This window comes from Somniosus microcephalus, unplaced genomic scaffold (assembly GCF_052327205.1).
Source record: "Somniosus microcephalus isolate GS21.2 unplaced genomic scaffold, FLI_Smic_1.0 unresolved_chr1, whole genome shotgun sequence".
NCBI classification, from domain to species: Eukaryota; Metazoa; Chordata; class Chondrichthyes; order Squaliformes; family Somniosidae; genus Somniosus; species Somniosus microcephalus.
Window position 1 is genome coordinate 111,806,475 of NW_028225179.1, and position 18,380 is coordinate 111,824,854.

Below are 18,380 nucleotides of genomic sequence, written 5' to 3' on the forward strand. Positions count from 1 at the left end.
CCCCCACTCGCTCTCTCTCTCCCCCAACTCGCTCTCTCTCTCCCCCCCACTCGCTCTCTCTCTCTCCCCCAACTCGCTCTCTCTCTCTCCCCCCCCACTCGCTCTCTCTCTTCCCCCCCCACTCGCTCTTTCTCTTCCCCCCCCACTCGCTCTCTCTCTTCCCCCAACGCTCTCTCTCTCCCCCCCACTCGCTCTCTCTCCCCCCCACTCGCTCTCTCTCTTCCCCCCCCACTCGCTCTCTCTCTCTCCCCCCACTTGCTCTCTCTCTCCCCCCCACTCGCTCTCTCTCTCCCCCCCACTCGCTCTCTCTCTCCCCCCCACTCGCTCTCTCTCTCCCCCCCCACTCGCTCTCTCTCTCCCCCCCACTCGCTCTCTCTCTCCCCCCCCACTCGCTCTCTCTCTTCCCCCCCACTCGCTCTCTCTCTCCCCCCACTCGCTCTCTCTCTCCCCCCCACTCGCTCTCTCTCTCCCCCCCACTCGCTCTCTCTCTCTCCCCCCCACTCGCTCTCTCTCTCCCCCCCCACTCGCTCTCTCTCTTCCCCCCCCACTCGCTCTCTCTCTCCCCCCACTCGCTCTCTCTCTCCCCCCACTCGCTCTCTCTCTCCCCCCCACTCGCTCTCTCTCTCCCCCCCACTCGCTCTCTCTCTCTCCCCCCACTTCGCTCTCTCTCTCTCCCCCCCACTCGCTCTCTCTCTCCCCCCCACTCGCTCTCTCTCTCCCCCCCCACTCGCTCTCTCTCTCTCCCCCCCCACTCGCTCTCTCTCTTCCCCCCAACTCGCTCTCTCTCTCCCCCCCACTCGCTCTCTCTCTCCCCCCCACTCGCTCTCTCTCTCCCCCCCACTCGCTCTCTCTCTCCCCCCACTCGCTCTCTCTCTCCCCCCCACTCGCTCTCTCTCTCCCCCCCACTCGCTCTCTCTCTTCCCCCCCACTCGCTCTCTCTCTCCCCCCCACTCGCTCTCTCTCTTCCCCCCAACTCGCTCTCTCTCTCCCCCCACTCGCTCTCTCTCTCCCCCCACTCGCTCTCTCTCTCCCCCCCACTCGCTCTCTCTCTTCCCCCCACTCGCTCTCTCTCTCCCCCCACTCGCTCTCTCTCTCCCCCCACTCGCTCTCTCTCTCCCCCCCCACTCGCTCTCTCTCTCCCCCCCACTCGCTCTCTCTCTCCCCCCCACTCGCTCTCTCTCTCCCCCCACTCGCTCTCTCTCTCCCCCCCACTCGCTCTCTCTCTCCCCCCCACTCGCTCTCTCTCTCCCCCCCACTCGCTCTCTCTCTCCCCCCACTCGCTCTCTCTCTCCCCCCACTCGCTCTCTCTCTCCCCCCACTCGCTCTCTCTCTCCCCCCCACTCGCTCTCTCTTCCCCCCCACTCGCTCTCTCTCTCCCCCCCACTCGCTCTCTCTCTCCCCCCACTCGCTCTCTCTCTCCCCCCCACTCGCTCTCTCTCTCCCCCCCACTCGCTCTCTCTCTCCCCCCCACTCGCTCTCTCTCTCCCCCACTCGCTCTCTCTCTCCCCCCCACTCGCTCTCTCTCTCTCCCCCCCACTCGCTCTCTCTCTCCCCCCCACTCGCTCTCTCTCTCCCCCCCACTCGCTCTCTCTCTCCCCCCACTCGCTCTCTCTCCCCCACTCGCTCTTCTCTCCCCCCACTCGCTCTTCTCTCCCCCCCACTCGCTCTCTCTCTCCCCCCACTCGCTCTCTCTCTCCCCCCCACTCGCTCTCTCTCTCCCCCACTCGCTCTCTCTCTCCCCCCCACTCGCTCTCTCTCTCCCCCCACTCGCTCTCTCTCTCCCCCCACTCGCTCTCTCTCCCCCCCACTCGCTCTCTCTCTCTCTCCCCCCCACTCGCTCTCTCTCTCTCCCCCCCACTCGCTCTTCTCTCTTCCCCCCCACTCGCTCTCTCTCTCCCCCCAACTCGCTCTCTCTCTCCCCCCCACTCGCTCTCTCTCTCCCCCCACTCGCTCTCTCTCTCCCCCCCACTCGCTCTCTCTCTCTCCCCCCCACTCGCTCTCTCTCTCCCCCCCCACTCGCTCTCTCTCTTCCCCCCCCACTCGCTCTCTCTCTTCCCCCCCACTCGCTCTCTCTCTTCCCCCCAACTCGCTCTCTCTCTCCCCCCCACTCGCTCTCTCTCTCCCCCCACTCGCTCTCTCTCTCCCCCCCACTCGCTCTCTCTCTCCCCCACTCGCTCTCTCTCTCCCCCCCCACTCGCTCTCTCTCTCCCCCCCACTCGCTCTCTCTCTTCCCCCCCCACTCGCTCTCTCTCTCCCCCCCACTCGCTCTCTCTCTCCCCCCCCCACTCGCTCTCTCTCTTCCCCCCCACTCGCTCTCTCTCTCCCCCCACTTGCTCTCTCTCTCCCCCCCACTCGCTCTCTCTCTCCCCCCCACTCGCTCTCTCTCTCCCCCCACTCGCTCTCTCTCTCCCCCCCCACTCGCTCTCTCTCTCCCCCCCCACTCGCTCTCTCTCTCCCCCCCACTCGCTCTCTCTCTCTCCCCCCAACTCGCTCTCTCTCTCCCCCCCACTCGCTCTCTCTCTCCCCCCACTCGCTCTCTCTCTTCCCCCACTCGCTCTCTCTCCCCCCACTCGCTCTCTCTCCCCCACTCGCTCTCTCTCACTCGCTCTCTCTCCCCAACTCGCTCTCTCTCTCCCCCCCACTCGCTCTCTCTCTTCCCCCCAACTCGCTCTCTCTCTCCCCCCCACTCGCTCTCTCTTCCCCCCACTCGCTCTCTCTCTCCCCCCACTCGCTCTCTCTCCCCCCACTCGCTCTCTCTCTCCCCCCACTTGCTCTCTCTCTCCCCCCCACTCGCTCTCTCTCTCCCCCCCACTCGCTCTCTCTCTCCTCCCACTTACTCTCTCTCTCCCCCCCACTCCCTCTCTCTCTCCCCCACTCCCTCTCTCTCTCCCCCCACTCCTTTCTCTCTCCCCCCACTCCTCTTTCTCTCTCCCCCCCACTCCTCTTTCTCTCTCCCCCCCACTCGCTCTCTCTCCCCCCCACTCGCTCTCTCTCCCCCCCACTCGCTCTCTCTCCCCCCCACTCGCTCTCTCTCCCCCACTCGCTCTTTCTCTACCCCCCACTCGCTCTTTCTCTCCCCCCCACTCGCTCTCTCTCTCCCCTCCACTCGCTCTCTCTCTCCCCCCACTCGCTCTCTCTCTCCCCACTCGCTCTCTCTCTCCCCCCACTCGCTCTCTCTCTCCCCCACACTCGCTCTCTCTCTCCCCCCACTCGCTTTCTCTCTCCCCCCCACTCGCTCTCTCTCTCCCCCCCCACTCGCTCTCTCTCTCCCCCCCCCACTCGCTCTCTCTCTTCCCCCCACTCGCTCTCTCTCTTCCCCCCAACTCGCTCTCTCTCTCCCCCCCACTCGCTCTCTCTCTCCCCCAACTCGCTCTCTCTCTCCCCCCCACTCGCTCTCTCTCTCCCCCAACTCGCTCTCTCTCTCCCCCCCACTCGCTCTCTCTCTTCCCCCCCCACTCGCTCTTTCTCTTCCCCCCCCACTCGCTCTCTCTCTTCCCCCCAACTCGCTCTCTCTCTCCCCCCCACTCGCTCTCTCTCCCCCCCACTCGCTCTCTCTCTTCCCCCCCACTCGCTCTCTCTCTCTCCCCCACTTGCTCTCTCTCTCCCCCCCACTCGCTCTCTCTCTCCCCCCCCACTCGCTCTCTCTCTTCCCCCCCCACTCGCTCTCTCTCTCCCCCCCACTTGCTCTCTCTCTCCCCCCCCACTCGCTCTCTCTCTTCCCCCCCCACTCGCTCTCTCTCTCCCCCCCACTTGCTCTCTCTCTCTCCCCCAACTCGCTCTCTCTCTCCCCCCCACTCGCTCTCTCTCTCCCCCAACTCGCTCTCTCTCTCCCCCCCCACTCGCTCTCTCTCTTCCCCCCCCACTCGCTCTTTCTCTTCCCCCCCCACTCGCTCTCTCTCTTCCCCCCAACTCGCTCTCTCTCTCCCCCCACTCGCTCTCTCTCCCCCCCACTCGCTCTCTCTCTTCCCCCCCACTCGCTCTCTCTCTCTCCCCCACTTGCTCTCTCTCTCCCCCCCACTCGCTCTCTCTCTCCCCCCCCACTCGCTCTCTCTCTTCCCCCCCCACTCGCTCTTTCTCTTCCCCCCCCACTCGCTCTCTCTCTTCCCCCCAACTCGCTCTCTCTCTCCCCCCCACTCGCTCTCTCTCTTCCCCCCCACTCGCTCTCTCTCTTCCCCCCCACTCGCTCTCTCTCTTCCCCCCCCACTCGCTCTCTCTCTCCCCCCCACTTGCTCTCTCTCTCCCCCCCCACTCGCTCTCTCTCTTCCCCCCCCACTCGCTCTCTCTCTCCCCCCCACTTGCTCTCTCTCTCTCCCCCAACTCGCTCTCTCTCTCCCCCCCACTCGCTCTCTCTCTCCCCCCCCACTCGCTCTCTCTCTTCCCCCCCCACTCGCTCTTTCTCTTCCCCCCCCACTCGCTCTCTCTCTTCCCCCCAACTCGCTCTCTCTCTCCCCCCCACTCGCTCTCTCTCCCCCCCACTCGCTCTCTCTCTTCCCCCCCCACTCGCTCTCTCTCTCTCCCCCACTTGCTCTCTCTCTCCCCCCCACTCGCTCTCTCTCTCCCCCCCCCACTCGCTCTCTCTCTTCCCCCCCCACTCGCTCTTTCTCTTCCCCCCCACTCGCTCTCTCTCTTCCCCCCAACTCGCTCTCTCTCTCCCCCCCACTCGCTCTCTCTCCCCCCAACTCGCTCTCTCTCTCCCCCCCCACTCGCTCTCTCTCTTCCCCCCCCACTCGCTCTCTCTCTCCCCCCCACTTGCTCTCTCTCTCCCCCCCCACTCGCTCTCTCTCTCCCCCCCCACTCGCTCTCTCTCTCCCCCCCCACTCGCTCTCTCTCTTCCCCCCCCACTCGCTCTCTCTTCCCCCCCCTACTCGCTCTCTCTCTCTCCCCCACTTGCTCTCTCTCTCCCCCCCACTCGCTCTCTCTCTCCCCCCCCACTCGCTCTCTCTCTCCCCCCCCCACTCGCTCTCTCTCTCCCCCCCCACTCGCTCTCTCTCTTCCCCCCCACTCGCTCTCTCTCTTCCCCCCCCTACTCGCTCTCTCTCTCTCCCCCACTTGCTCTCTCTCTCCCCCCCACTCGCTCTCTCTCTCTCTTCCAACAACAACATGCCCTCAAAAAAGCCTCGGCACCGCCAGGCACCCCCAGCTTGGAAAATAAAATTGAATGCAATTTCCGTCCATAATGTCAAAGGAGGCGAAATCGTGGGGATTTCCGATAAGTGATCTACTCTAGGTCCGGAGGTGCAATGAAGGCTATTTCGACAGTTAAAAGAATTGCTGCACACGTTAGTTATCGCGATCTCCCGACCATGTTACCGCGGAATACAGGGGAGAATCGAGACATTGACTGTTATCGAGGCTTCACCTAATTCAGCTCAGCTAAGTGATTGTGCAACGTAGCTTGAATAATTAGTGATTAGACTTGATGAGTTAATGGGAAGGTTTATTGGACTGATGTAAATAACCCATGGTTGGGTCGAATAAAAGAGAGTAATTGAAATTATTTGGCAGTTTTGTTTTTCGATATTACGTTTTCAGATATAGAGGACAAACTGCAGGACTTGAGCACTTAATCTACAATGACCCTTCAGTACAGCCGTGACTGAGTGCTGTACGATAGGAGGTGCCGAGTTTCGGATGATGGACACTGTGCTAGGTCGGGTGGATACAAAAGATCCCATAGCAGGATACGAAGAAGAGCATGGGATTGCTACTGATAGCCCAGCCAATATCAATCCTACAATCAGAACCAGCAACGCAAATGAACTGGTCATGTGTTCCATTGCTGTTTGTGCGATGGCGTTTTCTGCGTTTGCCGATATGACTCCAAGCAAATATACTTCAAATGTAATGAATTGGGTGATAGTCGACTTTGGGATGTGCCCAAAACGAGAAAGGCAGAATAAAAATGCAAGTTCTTTCTGTCTTCTCTCTATTACTATGCATCCATATTTCTGCCTAAATTGAGTTTTATAACAATCCTGTTATAATAATGTACTAACCATATAATAATAGTATTTGATCGCCTCACTGCCAGTAGGAGTGACAGCTGTTACATCGGCAGAAAACGAGCTGTCTGGATCGAGCACGTGGTGCGGTACATTGACGTGGAGGTAGCTCTTGCTCTTGGACTGGTAGATTCGCACCGTTTTCTTCGCTTCACTGATCTCTCTTCCAGGAGTCCCATCCCCAGCTGTCACCTGACAGAAGAAGACAGACACAGGTTAATTCAAGCTTTATTGAAAAAGTGATTACATTTGACCTTTCCCCCCCGGCTGTTTTTTTTTCTCCCGATCAGATATATGGACATTTCTTTTCGGATTTGGTTAAACAACAACAACTTGTATTTATATAGCGCCTTTAATGTAGTAAAACATCCCAAGGCGCTTCACAGGAGTATTATAAGACAAAAAAATTGACACCGAGCCACATGAGGAGAAATTAGGGCAGGTGACCAAAAGCTTGTCCAAAGAGGTAGGTTTTAAGGAGCGGCTTAAAGGAGGAAAGAGAGTTGGAGAGGCGGAGAGGTTTAGGCAGGGAGTTCCAGAGCTTAGGGCCTCAGCAACAGAAGGCACGGCCACCAATGGTTGATCGATTATAATCAGGGATGCTCAAAAGGGCAGAATTAGAGGAGCGCAGATATCTTGGGGGGTTGTGTGGCTGAAGGAGGTTACAGAGATAGGGAGGGGCGAGGCCATGGAAGGATTTGAAAACAAAGATGAGTATTTTGACATCAAGGTGCTGCTTAACCAGGAGCCAACGTCAGTCAGTGAGCACGGGGGTGATGGGCGAACGGGACTTGTTGCGAGTTAGGACATGGGCAGCCGAGTTTTGAATGACCTCAAGTTTACATAGGGTGGAATGTGGGAGGCCAGCCAGGAGTGCTCTAGAATAGTCAAGTCTAGAGGTAACAGAGGCATGGATGAGGGTTTTAGCAGCGGATGAGCTGAGGCAAGGGCAGAGATGGGCGATGTTACGGAGGCGGAAATAGGCGGTCTTTGTTATGCTGCAGATATGTGTTCAGTAGCTCATTTAAGATGAAAGTATTGTATTTGTTACATGCAGTTATAAGGTACAGCGTATATCATCTTTCTACCAGATTCGGTTTTCTGGATTTTAATCATCCATTATCGTTTAGCTACTTAACAGGATAATCCCTTTATTTAAATAGTGGGCATGGGGATGTGTTATGAAGGCGTTAAGCATTCCTACTATAGCAATGCATCCACAGAGCACTGTTTCCCCACATCAAAAATGTTCTATATATTTCCCAGGAAGTTGATGGAACCACATGCGTATCTTTAAGTGTAGCTCCCCACTTGGATGGAGTTGTACCACAGACTATCAGAAGCTTATGTACTACGAGACAATCTGCTTGGTGTGAATCCAGAAGTCTTGCTTTAACGCACAGGGGACAATCAGCTTACTGACACAATACCTCAGTTACACTGCTTGGGCCTACACTCAAAAATACATTGACAGAAAGGTGGTCTTCTAAGGCCAGTCTAGAATGTCTTAAATCAGCAGCACTGATAATCCAATGATTATGCTGCATTGCATTAATGATATTAATGAAATATAACCCTGGAAATTATAGATTGTGACAGATGTTTTCCATTCTTGGCATAAGGGCGCTGCTGGCAAGTCCGGCACATATCGTACATCCCTTGTTGCCCTTGAGAAGGTGGTGGTGAGCCTTCTTCTTGAACTGCTGCAGTCCATGCGGTGAAGGTGCTCCCACAGTTCTGGTAGGTAGGGAGTTCAAGGCTTTTGACCCAGCGACAATGAAGAAACAGCGATTACATATCCGACTGGGATGGTGTGAGACTTGCAGAGGAACTTGGAGGTCATGGCGTTCCCATGCACTTTCTGCCCTTGTCCTTCCAGGTGGCGGAGGTCCCTGGTTTGAAGGTGCTGGTCAAGAAGTTTTGGCGAGTTGCTGCAGTGCATCCTGTAGATGGTACGCACTGTAGCCACGGAGTGATGGTGGTGGAGGGAGTGAATATTTTGGCTGGTTATTCTGTCCCGGATAATGACGAGTTTCTTCGGTGTTGTTGGTCTTTGTTATAATGATAAAACACTTAATATAGTCATATCGAATTCCATTGTCCCTTCATTATATAAGGGCATCATTGCCGTAAGTAATCTATATGTAAAGGGCTTGAAATTATGCCGTGAGATGGTAAATACCAATTAAAATATTGGCTTGACATATCGAACTATCCTATTTTAGGAGCGGTTTAAGTGAGTTAAAAGATTTTTTAATGCGCAGGAATTTCAGACAATCGCACTACAAATTGATCAGCCACTTTCACACACCGTAATTTCAATTCCAACTCAATTTCATAGGAAGGGGTTAAGCGTTTGTACAATAATACTTCAACACGCAGTTCCAAGGCTACACTTTGAAGGTTGCAAAATGAAGAATCTGCAGGCATTTTCTATCCTGCTCACACGTTACAGACAGTTAGAGTGCTAAGTAGGGAACAAGAGTGGGGAAATAACTCGAGAAACGAGTTCTCATAGGCTCCAACTTGGCTTTGTTAAGGACGTGTCAATTAATCTTGCTGTAATTGTAGCTTTGATGTCACAGACCGATTTCTCAAGTTTTAATCTGTTCTAAATCTTACTCGACCTCATGGGCCCGGAATTTGCGGTGGGTAATAACAGTGAACTGTCAGCGTTCGCTGTTATTACCCCTTTGAAACTGACCGCAATTTCAGGATGTAGCGCACAACCGGTAATCTGTGTAATCAGGGAAACGGATGGAAAATTCGGGCTCCATTTTAATTCCGGAGGCAGGTTGGAGTCGGGTTGCGTGGTGGGCGGGTTCGGGAGCCGCTTCTGGCGGGATCAGCTGCAGAGTTGCAACTTTTATTCAACGAGCTTGTTAATTTCAGGGAGGCGGGCTGGCCGGTCCAATGAGTGCGGTCGGGTCGGCTGGCCGCCTCTGATGACGTCATAATAGCAGCTGCTTTTAAAGCTGCCATCAGCCTGAGCCTTTCCACTGTGGTTTCCTGCACTTGATTTAAATGCTATGATTTCTTACAGAGGCAAGGCAGCTCCTCGTTTTAATGATGCGTCCCTCCAAGTTCGTGTAGATGCTGTCAGAGGGCGCAGGGAGATTATCTTCCCTTCTGATGGCTGGAAGAAGCCTTCTCAGCAGACCAAGGCAGCCTGGCTGTGCATTGCTCAGGAGGTCAGCGCAGGGTCCATATGTTCATGCTCATGGCTCCAGTGCCAAAAAAGTTTTAATGATCTTGTGTGAACATCAAAAGTGAGTATCCCATCACACTTGCCTTCACTCTGCTTCCCTTATCCTCTTGTCACCAGCACTCTGCATTGTAAGTGTTATGTCTGACATTGGTGATAGGTACTCGATTGCCTTGGCCTGAGCACATGGAGTTTGATAGTGCTGTTATCATTGTATTGTGTATAGGTATTCAAGTGCTTTTGCCTGGGAGTGTGTGTGTGGAGCAGCCATTAAAAAACAACATGAACTGAACTCTCCTTACGGCCTCTGGATTATCTTTGCAAACGCAACAGTAAGCCTCCTCCTTCACATCCCACCTTACTCTTAGTTCCCTTGCACCCTTTCCTATCCATCTCTGTCTCTGCACTGAATCATTTCAGCATCCTGCCTATGCACCCCTTAGACTCGCTCTCACTGTCATGCAGTGACAACAACTAACAACACAGGGAGCTACCTTCCTCTTGGCACCTTACCCCATCTTCATCTCCCTCAAAGCTTCTATGGTAGGGATTATTCACACTCACTCCATCACTGTGGCTGAAACACTGCTTGTGTCCCTTCTTGCAGGAAGATATAGCCCACAATAAGAGGGAGAGAGCAATGACTGGAGGAGGAACACCTACCCTGGCAGAGGAATCTGGTGACATAATAGAGTTTCATCCCTCTCAGAAAGCAATGGCATATGATGTTCATAGAGAATCGCATTGTATCATCTGCTCAAAAGGATGTGTCTGTTACATCAATATCAGATGTCTAAATCATGTCTTTACACTCACAGGACCATCAAGCGCCCCCCTCCCCACGACCCAGGACGAAGACCCAGACAAATCCTCAGAGGAACCTGAAGCCCCTGAGGGAGCAGCATCACCAGGACTCAGCGCACCTGGCACCAGCGCAGCACTGCACACCTCGGTGGGGCCATTGTGAGTTAGAGTAGTGTTGCCGCCTGGTCTATCACAGCGCACGAGTGAGCATCAGTAGATGGTTGAGAGAGTGACAGCAGTGGAGACTCCTCGGTGGAGGTCGCAGAACTCTCCTAGCTCTGCTGAGCTGCATGTAGATGCTGTGCCTCTGGGGCCATCCAGAAAAAGAGTGGTTCATGAAATACAGGAACAAGTGCAGGTGTCTCTGGAAGGGTTTGCCTCCAGGGTTAGTGTGATTGTGGAGAGAATGGAGTAGTCCAGCTCCAAAATCAGCAGTGCCATGTCAGAGGCAATGGCGCATGAATGCACCACCATGGATAGGATGGCAACCTCCGTGGAAAGGGTGGTTACCTCAGTGGAAAGGTTGGCTATGGCCATGGAGAAAATCAGTTGCCAGAGTCAGGAAAACACGGTGACTGTTCAGAATAGAATGACATCTCTGGAGGAGCGATGGGCAGCTATTGAGCAGAGAGACCAGACCTTCATGGACGTCCTTTTGAGGAGGACTGCCAGTGCAAATACGGATACTCATGTCCCGCCTGAAGTGCAGCACGGTGCTCTCCCGCCACTTGCCAGCACTGAGGTGCGGCTGACCCATGAGAGGGTTGTTGTTGGCAGGACAGAAGGCAGTGTGGGCTCCTCTCAAAGCATTCACATGACGATGCCACTGTGGAGCACTCGGTCAGAGACCCACATTGCAGAGACAACTGAGATGGCTGTTTCAGCCCCTGCACAGCCGCAGGGAGAGCAGACTGTTGAAGAGCCCTCCCAGGCTCCCAAACCCAGAAGACACCCCCCAAAGGCGTCTAAGCAGGCACAGCATCCTAGGCAGCAAGGTGCTTCTACATCTGCTGAAGCCATAGGGGAAGCACCACGTAGAAGCATGTGTAAGAGAAAGATTAAGCACCTATAGTCACAAGGGGAGTCACTTGGGTGATGTTTCTTTATTTCTGACTCCTGCTGGTTTATTATCCTTTTGTCATGTGTTAAAGATAAATTATATCAAACAGTTGATTGTGTGACCTAAGTGTTATGGGAAATGGCAAAAGTGCATTGAGGACTCATGGCGACTTGTTTTTGTAATGCTAATGGTAAAAGTGATAGGAAATAACAGGGTATAGCAGAGATGAAGTATGACTTTGGACAAGTGTCGCCTGCAATTAAAGAGCCATATGGTAGCCACCTATGGTTGAAGAGCAAGCTTATGCTAATGTGGCATGGCAGTGTGCATACCCAGGTTGATAGGCCACAGTGAACTGGAGGGATGCTGCATTGGTCACAGCAGGGCATGCAAGGCACCCCTCATCCTCTTCCTACTCCTCTTCCCAGGAAGACCTGTGCTGAACCACACAGCTGCTACTCCTCTGATTATGAGGACCAGGATGAAAGGGCATAAATGTTTCCCATCCTCTTGCTATAGATTTCATTTGAGGCAACAATCTTGCAAGCACACAGTCGAAGTGGCCTGAAATTATTCCATTCATGCCACACTGCAGATGGGTGTCAGCTTGAACAGTTGCAAGGTCAGTAGATGTGCAAAATGTTATCCCATACTTACAATGGCAAAGTTGTTGCATTTGAATGTCAGCCATGTTTATGGGGTGCTTTTAAAGCGCTCCACCAATGCATACAAATCATGTCCTTCAGCAACTCGTCTCCTTGAACCTGGCCTGTTTCTGACAAGATGGGAAACAGGAACCAGAAGCACGAAAATGGGAAACCATCATGAAAATAGGATTAGCAAGGCAGTTAACAGGCTGTTAACTGCCTTAACTATCTGTCCCACCGGTTCCAGGCGGGTCAGTTTGGGAGCGGCTAAACAGACACTCACTCAAATTATGTGCCAATAATTATTTCTTATTTTACGGCCTCAGGTGTTGTGTAGAAATGTTAACTTGATTCGTCAGTGACTTCCGCTGTATCTTGTGTCATCAAATTAGGCAAGGTTCTTTTTAGCAGGACAGCTATTTGATTGAGTATAATTCACACTGTGTCTTCGTGATTATGAATTACATGCTTCACTTATTCAACACTTTGGAATGTTTCTGTCGTAGAGCTTGGTCCATTCAAGGTTAGTTACTTTTTTCCTAATGCGTACTACCATAATTTCAAAAAATGAAAGCTTTTTAAAAATGGAAATAAAGAAATCTTAAAACTCTTTGTTCTTACCTTAATTTCAAAGAAATCTGTGTCTGCAGGGGACTGCATTGTTAACACGGTGTGGCCAGTTTCCTGTGTATTTTGTGATTGTTCTCCTGCTAACTTAACAGGAACATCTGAGGCAGGAGATCCATCAGGATAAGTTACCTGGACCTACAAAATGAAATAATAGCTGAGTTAAAAATCGTTCAGTTATTCAGAAAGAAGGAATGTGATCATTTAGGAATTTGTCTTCACCATGCTAACAGAGCCAGCCCGATTTCCCTTCCAATCTAATTCGGTTGAGCTAATGTCAAACTCTGTAAGCAAGCACTGCACGAAAATTGCGGCTATTATTTATAACGTGTTGTGTGGCATTTCTCAATGAGCTATATTTTTGTTACCCCCCTTCTTACAATGCTACCTGTATCAGGAAACACATCAAAACTTTGTTGGTTAGTGTAAGGAATCCTCCTGGAATTTGACGTAAAGCTTAATTTTGGGATTATATTGCAATTTGCCATCAAATATTATATACTTAACTCTCAGCTATCTGATGCAGAAAGAAAATGGTATTAGACCACTTCCTCTTTAATCGCACTTCCAACATGACGTCACCACCACACGCATCTTCTGTGATGCCCTGGTCCACGCGTCCATCACCCCAATACCCTCTCCCCTTCCCAAGGCATCTCACCATGCAATCTCAGCCGGTGCAGCAACTGCTTTTCATCTCCTCCTTTCCTGCCATCCAGGGCCCTAAACACTCCTTCCAGGTGAAACAGTGATTTACTTTTACTTCTTCCAACTTAATATACTGTATTCGCTGCTCACAATCGGGAGACGAAAGACCGATTGGGTGAACACTAGCGTTCAATCTGCTTGCACGACCCTGAGCTTGCCACTTTAATTCTCCATCCTACTCGTGACATATCTGTCCCTGACCTCGGACACTGTGGAAATGAAGTTCAATGTCAGCTCGAGGAGCAGCGCCTCACCATTTGATTAGGCATTTTACAGCCTTCCAGCCTCGACACTGAGATTAACAATTTCAGATCATAACCACTAACCACTGCTCCTATTATCCCGGACAGCTGGTATGAGTAATGATTCTTCCCTTTCTTTGTACAGCTCCTCTAGATTGATAGATTGATATATTGTATCTTTAATTGCCCCATTATCACCCTCTTTTATTTGCACCATCATCCCTTTTGTCATTTACTCGCTCCTACCTTGCACCCTATCATGGGCATTCCCATTTTTCTTTCCTCCTCCCTTTAATCTGATAATCTACATCCTAGGGTACTTAAGGAAGTGTCCCTAGAAATAGTAGATGCATTGCTGGTCATCTTCCAGAATTCTATAGACTCTGGAACAGTTCCCATGGATTGGAGGGTAGCTAATGTTACCCCACTATTCAAAAAGGTGGTAGAGAGTAAACAGGGAATTATAGACCGGTAAGCCTGACATCGGTAGTGGGGAAAATGCTAGAGTCCATTGTAAAAGATGTAATAGCAGAGCACTTGGAAAACATTGACAGGATCGGACAAAGTCAACATGGATTTACAAAAGGTAAATCGTGCTTGACTAATTTACTGGAATTTTTTGAGAATGTTACTGGTAGAACAGATAAGGGAGAACCAGTGGATGTGGTGTATTTGGACTTTCAGAAGGCTTTCGATAAGGTCCCGCAAAAGAGATTAGTGTGTAAAGTTAAGGCACATGGGATTGGGGGTAAGATACTGACTTGGATAGAGAACTGGTTGGCAGACAGGAAGCAAAGAGTTGGAATAAACAGGTCTTTTACCGAGTGGCAGGCAGTGACTAGTGGGGTACCGCAGGAATCGGTCCTAGGACCCCAGCTATTCACAATATATATTAATGATCTAGACGAGGGAACTAGATGTAATATCTCTAAGTTTGCAGATGACAAAAAGCTGGGTGGGCGTGTGTGCTGTGAGGAGGATGCTGAGAAACTCCAGTATGATTTGGACAGGTTGGGTTATTGGGCAGATGCATGGCAGATGCAGCATAATGTGGATAAATGCGAGGTTATCCACTTTGGTGTCAAAAACAGGAAGTCAGATTATTATCTGAACAGCGATAGATTGGGAGAAGGGGAAGTGGAACAAGACCTGGGTGTCCTTGTGCACCAGTCGCTGAAGGTAAGCATGCAGGTGCAGCAGGCGGTTAATAAGGCAAATGGTATGTTAGCCTTCGTAGCAAGAGGGTTCGAGTACAGGAACAAGGAAGTCTTGCTGCAGTTGTACAGGGCCTTGGTGAGACCACACCTTGAGTATTGTGTGCAGTTTTGGTCACCTTATCTGAGAAAGGATGTTCTTGCCATGGAGGGAGTGCAGCGAAGATTCACCAGACTGCTACATGGGATGGCAGGAATGACGTATGAGGAGAGATTGGGTCGATTGGGCTTATACTCGCTGGAGTTTAGAAGATCGAGAGGGGATCTCATTGAAACTTATAAAATTCTAACAGGAGTAGACAGACTAGATGCAGGAACGATGTTGCCGATGGCAGGGGAGTCCAGAACCAGGGGTCACAGTCGAAAGATAAGGGGTAGGCCATTCGGCCCCTCGAGCCTGCTCCGCCATTTAATGAGATCATGGCTGATCATCCAAACTCAGTACCCTGTCCCTGCTTTCTCCCCATATCCCTTGATCCCTTTAGCCTTAAGAAATATATCTAACTCCTTCTTGAATATAATTAATTAATGAATTAGCCTCAACTGCCTTCTGTAGTAGAGAATTCCACAGGTTCACTACTCTCTGGGTGAAGAAATTCCTCCTCATCTCTGTCCTAAATGGCTTACCCCTTATCCTAAGACAGTCACCCCTGGTTCTGGACTCCCCCGCCATCGGGAACATCCTTCCTGCATCTAATCTGTCTAGTCCTGCTGGAATTTTGTAAGTTTCAATGAGATCCCCTCTCATTCGTCTAAACTCCAGCGAGTATAAGCCCAATCGACCCAATCTCTCCTCATACGTCATTTCAGCCATCCCAGGTACCAGTCTGGTGAATCTTCGCTGCACTCCCTCCATGGCAAAAACATCCTTCCTCAGATAAGGCGACCAAAACTGCACACAATACTCAAGGTGTGGTCTCACCATGGCCCTGGCGGTAGGTAGACGGTAATCCAGGAGAAACTGTTTAAATGGCACCCAGGTCCCTGGGTTTCCTCCGAACCTCTGCCGAATTTATGGTGTGAGGTCAAGTATCTCTGTGAAAATTCCACCCCGCAATGCTCGCTTAGTTTACAATGGGCACCGCTCCACAACTCAAGCTTGTTTCTAATTCAGCACTTAATTTCAATACTGTTTAGGGATACTTTATAGTCGTCGATGGCAAATGGAAATATTGTGCTATAACAGGTAGGATTCCTCTTCTGAAGTGGAAGCTAATATGCATTTTATGGGCAGTGCTGACAGGAATTCAAACTGCAGTGACCCATGCTTTACTTGCCCATAGAATTGTTCCTTGTCGACAATAGCGGCTCGTAATTGGACAATGCTTAATTTCCCCCTGTTAATATCCCTCTCCTTGCTGGCCATGAAATGCACAAGTTGACAAAGATTTACAATTTACATATTGTTTCAACCCGCTGCAATGATACATACCAGTATACTAAATGGAACCCTGGGTATGAAGTAGCCAGTTGTCTTTGATAAATCAATCACATATGGCGAGGAAACAAACTTAATGCTTCTGAGTTCTACTTCCTCCATTTCTCCACCTATAGGAAAATAAATATGCATTTATTTTTATTTTTAAATTTGTTTTACTTTTATTTATTATTTCATTTTTTTAATTATACTTAATTGTATTTATTTTATGTCTTTTAAATCAGTCACCTTGGATTTGTTAAGGGAAGGTCTTCTCTGAGTAAATTAATTGAATTTTTTGAGGAGTTAACGAGGAGGGTCAATGAGGGTAGTATGTTTGAAGGAGTCAACATGGATTTTAGCAAGGCTTTTCACAAGGCCCAACATGATAGACTGGTCAGAAAGGTAAAAGCCCATGGGATCCAAGCGGAAATGGCAAGTTGGATCTAAAATTGGCTCAGTGGTAGGAAGCAAAGTGTCATTGTCCGCGGGGGTTTATGTGACTGGAAGGCTGTTTCCAGTGGGGTTCCACAGTGCTCATGAATAGATCCCTTGCTTTTTGTAGTATTTTTCAATGATTTAGACATCAATGTAGAGGGCATGATTAAGAAGTTTGCAGATGATACAAACATTGGCCGTGTGGTTGACATTAAGGAAGATAGCTGTGGACTGCAAGAAATTATCAATGGACTGGTCAGGTGGGCTGAAAAGTGGCAAAAGGAATTCAATCTGGAGAAGTGTGAGGTAATGCATTTGGGGAGGGCTAACAAGGCAAGGGAATATACAATAAATGGCAGGATACTGAGAAATGTAGAGGAACAGAGGGACCTTTGAGTGCATGTCCACAGATCCCTGAAGGTAGATAAGGTGGTTAAGAAGGCATACGGGATACTTTCATTTATTAGCCGAGGCATAGAATATAAGAGCAGGGAGGTTATGCTTCAACTGTATAAAACACTAGTTAGGCCACAGCTAGAGTATTGCATGCAGTTCTGGTCACCACATTACAGGAAAGATGCGATTGCCCTAGAGAGGCGCCAGAGGAGATTTACAAGGATGTTGCCAGGAGTGGAGAATTTTAGCTCTGAGGAAAGATTGAATAGGCTGGGGTTTGGAACAGAGGAAACTGAGGGGAGACGTAATTCAGGTGTATAAAATCATGAGAGGCCTAGATAGAGTGGATAGGAAGGACGTATTTCACTTAGCAGAGAGGTCAATAACCAGGGGACATAGATTTTAAATAATAGGTAGAAGGATTAGAGGGGAGTTGAGGAGAACTACTTTCACCCAGAAAGAAAGACTTGCATTTATATAGCACCTTAGACGACCACCTGATGTCTCAAAGCGCTTTCCATACAATGAAGTACTTTTGCAGTGGAGTCACTGTTGTAATCAGACACCACACCAACAGAAGGGTGGTGGGGGTCTGGAACTCACTGCCTGAAAGGGTGGGAGAGGCAGAAACCCTCATCACATTAAAAAAAAGTACTTGGATAGGCACTTGAAGTGCCGTAACCTACAAGGCTATGGACCAAGAGCTGGAAAGTGGGATTGGGCTAGATAGCTTTTTTGCGGCCGGCACAGACAGGATGAGCCGAATGGCCTCCTTCTGTGCCGTAAATTTCTATGATTCTATGATTCTAATACACCCGGTAACTTTTAATGGAATCTTATAATTCATGCACCAATGATAATTGACAAAATTAATCAGACACCACACCAACAGAAGTAGACACAATGTATAATGTCCTTGAGGAGATGCTTCATGAACAGCGCATTCAAACTAAATTCCCCTACTATGACGGAGTCTATAACCATCTGGTCTCGTATAATAATGTCGCAAACCGTAACTTCTAAGCTGCTATAATGTAAATACAACATTGAACTAGACTCGGTAATAAGCAAGTTCAAGTTCGCATTCAAGCCACACACCGTTCTGGTGGAGATCTATATTGCTCTTCTTGTATTGTTGTTGGTAATTCCCAAGATGACAGGAACGCCAACAGCACAAGGGGACTTTCATGACCAAGGCGACTCACCACAACGTTTTCGGGGCAATTATGGGAGGACAATAAATGTGACCTCGATAACTTTGCACACACCCTGAGAACGACTATTGTAAACACGTATAACATAGGATAGATATCCGAGTAATTCACTTACTGGATGTTTCGAAAACAGTTACCGCCATATACAGATGGTGTCCCACAAGGCCATTCATATTTTCCGAAGGTTTGATTTTATCCAACAGCATTTGGGTTGTTAGGGAAGAGTTCACCACTCCGTTCTTGATCTATAAGTGAGGGTAAAGGTGCATATTATCCGATTCCAGTTCAGTGCCTTTATTTTCATTCAATGTTTCTTCCTTGCTCCGTTTCTTATATTTACATTTTTATAAGACTTTACCCTCAAACTATCACAGAACTTATGATTCTGTATTTAACTGTGGTCGTG

At 50.5% G+C, this 18,380-nt stretch overlaps 1 protein-coding gene across 1 annotated transcript in view; it reads right to left on the reverse strand.

The window, feature by feature from the left end:
* LOC147095707 (complement C4-like) overlaps nt 1-18,380 on the reverse strand; it is a 450,539-nt gene that overhangs the window by 378,993 nt on the left and 53,166 nt on the right. The window contains exons 9-12 of the mRNA XM_085974756.1: nt 18,090-18,219; nt 15,942-16,057; nt 12,340-12,483; nt 5,997-6,194 (exon numbers count right to left, since the gene is read on the reverse strand). Of these exons, the coding sequence (XP_085830882.1) occupies nt 5,997-6,194; nt 12,340-12,483; nt 15,942-16,057; nt 18,090-18,219 (588 nt within the window). The remainder of the gene's footprint in view (nt 1-5,996; nt 6,195-12,339; nt 12,484-15,941; nt 16,058-18,089; nt 18,220-18,380) is intronic.